At 32.2% G+C, this 8523-nt stretch overlaps 1 protein-coding gene across 1 annotated transcript; it reads left to right on the plus strand.

Annotated features, from left to right (window-relative positions):
* Positions 1-1162: 1162 nt before the first annotated feature.
* Positions 1163-1859, plus strand: LOC140871001 (abscisic acid receptor PYL2). Its single transcript, XM_073273442.1, has one exon. It carries the CDS (start codon positions 1195-1197, stop codon positions 1750-1752), a length of 558 nt encoding a protein of 185 aa, XP_073129543.1. The 5' UTR covers positions 1163-1194; the 3' UTR covers positions 1753-1859.
* The last annotated feature ends 6664 nt before the right edge of the window (positions 1860-8523 follow it).

The raw sequence follows: 8523 nt of genomic DNA on the forward strand, positions 1-8523 counted from the left end.
CAATAAACCAAAATTCCAATAACTCCGCTAATAAATGTCCAAAGTCACCTTTTATTATTCACACATTTTCGTTACCTATCATCTCTCTTTGTTGAATCAAGAATTCTCAGAACAATTAATGCCCCCCATAGAGTTGTCTTTTTTCCTCTTCTTTTCTTTTTAACACAAATTTTATACTACTAAATTTACTTGTTTTGTGTGTGTGTGTTTTTTTTTCCCTATTTTGTCACTGATTCAACAAGTACAAATGTTTTCACACACACGCATATATATAACATCATCAGAATTAAATTTATTTAAAAAAAGAATTAAATTTAAGGTAAAAGAATTAACCTTTTTCAAATATAAATAATATATATATATATATATATATATTGAACGATTATATAATAATATATATACCTAGGTTTTAAAAAGAATAGTGTTGGCTTGTAGTGTGTTTGTCATGCCATAGCGTAACGCATAGCACGAGCTATTCACACGATAATTATTTAATTTAAAAAAATTTATATACAAATAAACAAGTGAGATAATTAGCCATAAAAGCATAATAATTGATCAGTGCATATCAAAATATAGTTTCTTGATTGTTTGAGCATTTAATTTTATCAAATATGTCAATTAAATATAATTAATTTTAGCAAATATTTCGCACGCTATTTGCGCTGGCGTGCGAAATATTTGCTGAAAATCGCGCATTATGTACGCAAAAATAAAAAATGTTTAATTGAGATATTTTGATCAAAATTAAAGACCCAAACAAGCTATTTGCGTAAATAGTGCACGATATTCAGCAAATATTTCGCATGTTGTTTGCGCTAGTTATATTGTGTTTTTCCTGATAAACGCGTGCGCGATTTGTTCGAGACTCTAAAACAGTAGCGCCAGGCGATTGAAATTGGTGTGCTGATGTTTAGACATTGATATATGCATGCTACATTTAATTTATTTGGGCCAACAATAGGTACCAGGTGCAATTAAAAACACTCCAATTGGACTTGGAGTCAAGAATTTGGCACCTCCCCCTATACTTTAGTGGATATTGAATTTGGCACCCCTCAAAATGAATTATGTTATTTGCCTGCCCCAACGCAATTAAATTATATATATATATATATTTATATTAACCAATCCAATTTCTCCTCACACTGACCAGATCATTTCCTTGCTTCCAAATTTCCAATAATCCCATCGATGGAAAACTACTCTCACATGCTGAGCAGAGAAGAATACGCGCAGCTGGAGAGCGTGATCCGCACGTACCACACGTTCGAGCCAATACCCAACACATGCACATCCCTGATCACGCAACGCATCGAGGCGCCGGGAGACGCCGTGTGGCCGCTGGTCCGGCGGTTCGACAACCCACAACGCTACAAACACTTCATAAAGAGCTGCAGGGTGATCGGAGACGGCGGCGTGGGAAGCATACGTGAGGTGACGGTGGTTTCCGGGCTGCCCGCCTCCACGTCGACGGAGAGACTGGAAATCCTGGACGATGAGAACCACGTTCTGAGCTTCCGCGTGGTGGGAGGAGAACACAGGCTCAACAATTATCGATCGGTTACTTCCGTTAACGATTTCAATAAAAATGGGAAACTGTATACCATCGTATTGGAATCGTATATCGTAGATATACCACAAGGGAATACGGAGGAGGACACCAAGATGTTCACGGATACAGTTGTCAAGCTCAATCTTCAGAAGCTAGGATTGGTGGCTGCATCATCATCATCTTTGCATGGATCATGATTCATTCATCAATCCAACTTTTTTTTTTTTTTTTTAATTCTTGTTTAATTTGGTGGAATGAATATATGAAATTATGATTTTAATTAATTTTCAATAAAAAAATATATAAGTTGGTGTGTCTTTCTTTCTTTCTTTCTTTTTCGATGTGTTGATGATCCATCCATTCATACATCTAGCTGGTCAGAAACTTAATTACAAGGGTTTCTTTCTTTCAACTTGGAGTTAATATATATATATATATATAATATTGTTATGCTGCATACCAATCATGTTCAACTTCGGGCCATGATGTATAATATGTAAGTTGATCAGTACAATAGAAAAATTTACTTGTACATGATGAGCACGAAATTGAGCATAGTTGATAGTCAGCATAACAAATCTATATATATATATATATATATATATATATATATATATAGAGTAATGATACCCTGCACACCCTTACCCTGCACACCTGTGGGCACCTGCCTACGTGGCGCGCCCACAACCACACAATTGTTTTTTACAAAAACTGGCTGACCAATCATGGACCGCCACGTATGCGGTACTCATGTTACCCTGCACACCTAGGGTGCAGGGTATCATTTCTATATATATATATATATATATCTTTAATTTGTTGTTGATCAGAATAGTCAATATATATAATTAATATTGTTTTTTTTTTGTTTGGTTAGGGGTTTCCATTTCAAATTTGAAGCTTCTTAATTAGCAACTTGTATTAAATAATTAAATAAATATATACCAATTTCCTATATTGCGGGCTAGCTAGCTAGCTAATGTCATTTTTAATTAATTAGTCGTAGTAATTAATTAGGGGTGTTGAATATCATTCATGATTCTTTATTTCAACAAACCTAAAACGTAATTACATCTCATTTGTGGGTTAATGAGATCCTAGCACATGGTTAATATTCAAATCATGTATCCAATGACTCTTATTTTACACATAGGCGTAATTAATTATATATTGTTGACATAGCAAATCATGAGACATTAGATCTATCATTGGGGTAATACCCATGTGTTAGATTGAACTCAACCTCATTTGCGTCTATCGAGACCTTAATTATATCAAATCGAGCCATAAGGATTAGTAGGATTGATGTGTATATGTATATTGTACATGGTAATTGTTAACGGACTACTTCTAAATTAAGCAAATATAGGTTAATTAACTAATGAAATTAATGAAGATTATACTATTTGAGTAATTGGATCTTGATTCTTTTTCAGGGTATAATATGGGCTACGAATTAATTTAAACTAATTAATTCATATCGGGAGATTCAAGAATAAGGAGCAAGTTGTTGGATGGAATATGTGAGTCCAATCTTACTTGCGGAAATCTTATTTTATTTAATGAGACGACAATCTATTTATAGTAAGTTACGGTAAGGCTCGCTCACCACCTAGCTAGCTCTCTCTTGAATTCTCATTTTATAATATTAATTAATTAATATAATATATGTTTCGATTTATCAGCTAGCTACATGGGTTAATTAATGCGTAAGTTTAATTATAACTACATATAAAATAAGAAGACAAATTAAATTTGAATATAGAAAACTTAAGCTGTAATTCCAACGGTTTTGTGTTGACCATTGACACAATTATGTGTATCCCATTAAATAAATAAGTTGATACGACATTAATATTGCCTAATATTGCAATTTTCATCGTCATATTTACTATTCCAATTTAGCAGTGCATATTTAATTTAATTATAAGATGAAGGGCTCAACAATTAATTAATTTTTAAAAAAATACACATGTAAGTAACTGCTGGGAAAATATCACAACCGACATTGCAATGCAAATATAGATACGATGGAGTAGAAATTCACTAATGAAACTGAAAATATTAGGGAGTGTTTGCAATATATTGTACTTTTGTAAAAGTGATTAGTTTATAATTATAAAAAAGTTAAGAAAAATCAAAAGTTGGTAGTGTTTGAAAACAAATGTGAAAATCAAAAAATCAAAGTTTGGTCGTGTTTGATAAATAAGTGACTAGAGTGATTCTAACAATGACCTTCTTATTAGAATCACTTTTGGAGAATCATAATCACCACATGACTAGCTTTTGGATTTTAATTAAGTTAAGCATAAGCTAACACATAATCTAGGTTTAAAAAACATACAAAAATAATTTTTTTAAGCTAAAAGCTAACAATCATTTTTTTTATTGATTGCAAACACTCCTTTAATGTGACAAAGGATGTGTGTGAAGTGTGAACAACGAAAGGAATTATAGGTTTGCCAATGTCGGCACATTTACACAATATGAATATAATATGTACTACACTACTCAAGTGGGCGTCCTACTTGCCTTAGATTTTTTATGTGATAATGCTTGCATATTTTTGGAATCATGTCCTACACCCAGCATATTTGTGTCAATATTATGCTAAACAATATTTTTCATTCTATCTTTTAATTTATTGTTGTAGCTCGTTAACGTTACTCGCGTAATTTTAGCCATTTTTACGGTAAAATCGACCTAGAATTGAACGTTTATGTCATATCCGTCACAATATCATCGTTTTTCCTCGCCACATCCAAAACTATGATGAATAATACTAAAATGGGCGGGGGAGGATGAGGAATATTTAAAAAAAGTAAACCGTAAACTAAAATCGTTATAAGTTGACCAAAAATTGAGAAAATGCATAATTCGTTAAACCCCACTTCAAAATATCATAACCCACGACTCGGGGATGCATGGTGTAGATAGGAGTATGGAAATATTTTTTTTAATTTTAATTAGGGGAATGGATTTAATAGGAAAAAGATATCCTGGAGAGAGAAACAACACAAGATATTGTGCATTAAAATATACACGATTTCAATATTTTGTGTGTAAATAATTAAATAATTAATTATTTAATCATGTGATATGAATTACAAAAATCTATATATTGTACAGTATTTTGTGCTGTTTTTTTCTGCACAGCAGAGAATCCAGATCCGATTTAATAATGTAAAGCGTAACTAAATGTATCGGAGCATGTAAATTAAAAAAAAAAGAAGGTATGGATCGGAAATTAATGTTGAGAGACTTGTGATCAGTTGCCTCGAGGGACATGTGACCACTTTGTTTTACTTCAACGATGGATAACCATTCATGTGTATGTATATAAATTAAATTGATTCTGAAATTTCAATACATATATGCATACAAAAAGGTGAAAAATGAGCCGTCTCAACAATATTGGCCAACCAATATGTGATGAGGCAGTTGAGTTTGGAGCCGATCTTTTTAATGCTTTGTCTCTCCTTCATTTGGAAATGTCCTCTATTTGACTAAATAAATTTATTTAACACCCACTACTACGTACGTACCCTACCCATCATTAAAAACTTGAAATATATATATATAATGTACATACATGTATGCTGACCTTCGACTTCAGTTGTACTATATATAATTATTACCATAAATCAATATTCAAAATTAATTAATTGATCATGGTGAGCACAAATTAATAAATAACAACCCATGAATGATTGATAATTAAATTATAATTAGCGAGACAAATTATTGTGTCTCCAGCTGAGATTATGTTTGTTCAAAAATAGAAGCAAATTAAGTAATTGAGGGCCAGTCAGGCAATATATATATATATATATATATATATATATATATATATATATATATATATATATATACCATTACCAGATCATCGAGCTGGCATTATTCACCATCCATGTTCTCCAAATCTTTTCGCTCAAAAATGCCCAAGTTTTGGATTAGTCGCAAAATATATATATATACAATTTTTGTTACATATTAAATAATATCAGGAAAACGTAATAGTAACAAGCCCAATGGATTCATGATGAACAACCCTTGCTATATATTATTTTGTTATGGCTTAAATACGTCCTTAATTGTCGTTTTGTACGTACCTTATTTTTTTAATTGGGCTGTTATTTGAAAAACGAGAAATGATCTTGGAAAGCCCATTTGAACATGTTGAGGCAACGTGGGCCTTCTGTCAAAATTGATTTTGGTAGGATATAGGTAGATATAATAATAATTACTATTTATAGCAAAGGCTAGGCCCAGCTGATATTGCTAATCATTAAGACCACCTTTTTCTGTGCAGTAGATAAATAAATTAAGCTAAAAATTTAAATATACAATATTCGGGGTAAAGCATAGCATATCATGTCGTCATTACAATTGGCCAAGAAATTACAATAACATGACTCAATGAATAGTAATAAAATACTGTTTTACTGCTGTAAAATAGTGAATGATTAAGTAACGTATAGTACCATCGTAGGATGCTCCCCTCCAAATAGTATGTGTGTGTGATCGGAATAATAACATAAACAAATAAATATTTGTGGGCCAAAAAATCTAAAACAAATAAATATGGGGGTCTGCGCAAAGTATTTCCAATTTTTTTTTTTAAACATAAAATTAAAGTCGAAGCATATACTATACTTTTTGAGGTCAGAAGAAAATAATGGCACAGATCGATGGTAAATCTAATCCAATACAATTTAATTTAATTGCAAAATTGCTGGCATCATCATCATCATCATCATCATCATCATGAACATTTCCTCACTAGATTTATGTATCTGAAGTACAACAGTGTGAAAATCACTTTTTTTAAAAAATATATATATCTGCAAAGAAAAGTAGGCTTCCCTTAAGCGTTTAGTTGTCTGGTTCAAGTGACAAAAGTAGGTTGTATTCTTACCCAATTTAATAATCTGTTTAATTTAAGTGGTTAAAAAGTAAATACCTTTCGAATCGCCATGAAAAATGGTTCCGCGACTAGCATGTGCAGGGGAAAATCCATCCATGCTAATATATTTTCTTTGTGATGATATATCACTCTAGCAGTGCAGAGCTATATTAATATAATATAATATAATATATAATGAGAGCTAGCAAGAGAAGGAGAATAAGCCGAAGAATGGGGCCTTGAAAAGCTGCAGCATGACTATGACAAATAAGTGGAACTGCAGCAACAAATAATTAAGAGCAAATCTTTTTCAATCATCTCTTTCGATATATATATACACACCAACACGTTATGGTTAACGGCATGCATAGAAACATGTATACATATACATAATTATTATAACTCTGTTGTTGTGTGGCTCTTAGTATTTGTCTCTTTTATTCAATGGGTCCATTGATTCATTCTATCACACCCCCTATTTGCCTACTTCTCTGCCCATTTTTCCTGCTTTCTAACAGTTCCTCCTATTCCTACCTTCCCTTTGATGGGGCTTGTCTGTATAGTGCTTGTCCTTTGAATTCCATGGCCCTTTGTGTTTTCAGAGATGAAAATGAAAATCCTCTGGTTAATTAATGGCTCTTCTTTTTTATTTATTTATTCTAAGAAAAAGAGAGGAGATTGTGTTGCTTGTACTCATGGAGAACATGATTCTTTTGATGGGGGTCTGAGGTTCTGAGTTTCTTGGTTTTTGAATCCTTGGATTCATAAAATCATAATCAATCTCACCTTTACTTTTTTTCCTTTAATTAGCATGTAGATTCATCAACACCTCCTCTCCTTTTGCATTTGGCTTTTTATTTTTATTTTTTTTAAGACGTGGGAACCCGTAGTCGTTACTTTTCGGTGTGCACTGGATAAATCTTCGGACCAACGCAATAGTCTGCAAATTACGTTAGTCAGGTAAACCACACTAAGCAAGTTCGATGTAACAGACTAATTCAAAAAAGTGTTGTTAGGAGGAATTAAACTTCTGATGTTTAACCAAGAGTTCACCTACAAGTGAGGTTGAGTGATGAGTACTTTGCACTGGCTTTTGCATGGGAAACTTGCTCTTTGTTAGCTTTCTTCCAACCTTATTCTTTATTGTATAAAGGGTAAAAAAAACAAAAAAAAAAACATTACACTTTAACGCTGTCATTGATTTTTTATTTTTACCCTGTTTAGGGATAAAAGTTAACCAATGATTTCCTTCCTGTCGTTCTGATTCTCTGTAGAAACTTTCACCTTTTATTTTTGCCTTTGTTATTTCAACTCTTTTTTACATCTTATCAGCCAAATCATTAAGAAAAACCAGCTTGCTCGTTCTCTCTCCCCTAGGATAACAAGGTTTGCGAAAATAATTCTCTGGTCATATATTGAAATTGTTCCGGATGTATTTATTATGGATTCAAATGAATATATATATACCAATGTGATTGAAAAAAAGTTCGAATTTTTGAGACTTCTGCCTCAATGCCAAACATTATTGTAAGGATACAACTTGTTTAATCTTCTTGATTACGAAATCTGCATTCATAAGTCAAACGAACCTCAGTCTATTTGAGAAAATATCTATACTTTTCAAAGATTTCGATGTTATTCATGATAATTAATTGAAGTCGATGAAGCATACTGCACACTGCTTTAAATATGATGATTTCTTATTAAATCGTCTTCCAAGATTTTGCAAAGTAAATGTACTATTCTTTGTTTCCTTTTCCATGTTTCATTCTATTGACTTATATTCCTCGAGTAAAACAAGTCAAAATAGATTATTTTGATGCTATACTTTATTTGCTGGAATATTATATCTATGTAACATGGCGAGAAATGGGTTTCTTTTTTTTTTTTTTTTTTTTTCAGAGAATTTGATTACAAGAAATTTTTCCCGTGTAACTCAGAATTGGAAGAAACCAATCACAAAAATATGGAAACAGACGGAGGTGGACTGCATTCTGTTGTTGCAGATGTAAGCATGTTTCGATCATCCTTGGTGCATTCTGGTTTGGTTGATAGACAAGAA

This window comes from Henckelia pumila, unplaced genomic scaffold (assembly GCF_033568475.1).
Source record: "Henckelia pumila isolate YLH828 unplaced genomic scaffold, ASM3356847v2 CTG_298:::fragment_3, whole genome shotgun sequence".
NCBI lineage: Eukaryota > Viridiplantae > Streptophyta > Magnoliopsida > Lamiales > Gesneriaceae > Henckelia > Henckelia pumila.

Excerpts from the sequence above, each read along its gene's own strand:
- LOC140871001 (XM_073273442.1), top strand. The coding sequence starts at position 1,195 with ATGGAAAACTACTCTCACATGCTGAGCAGAGAAGAATACGCGCAGCTG.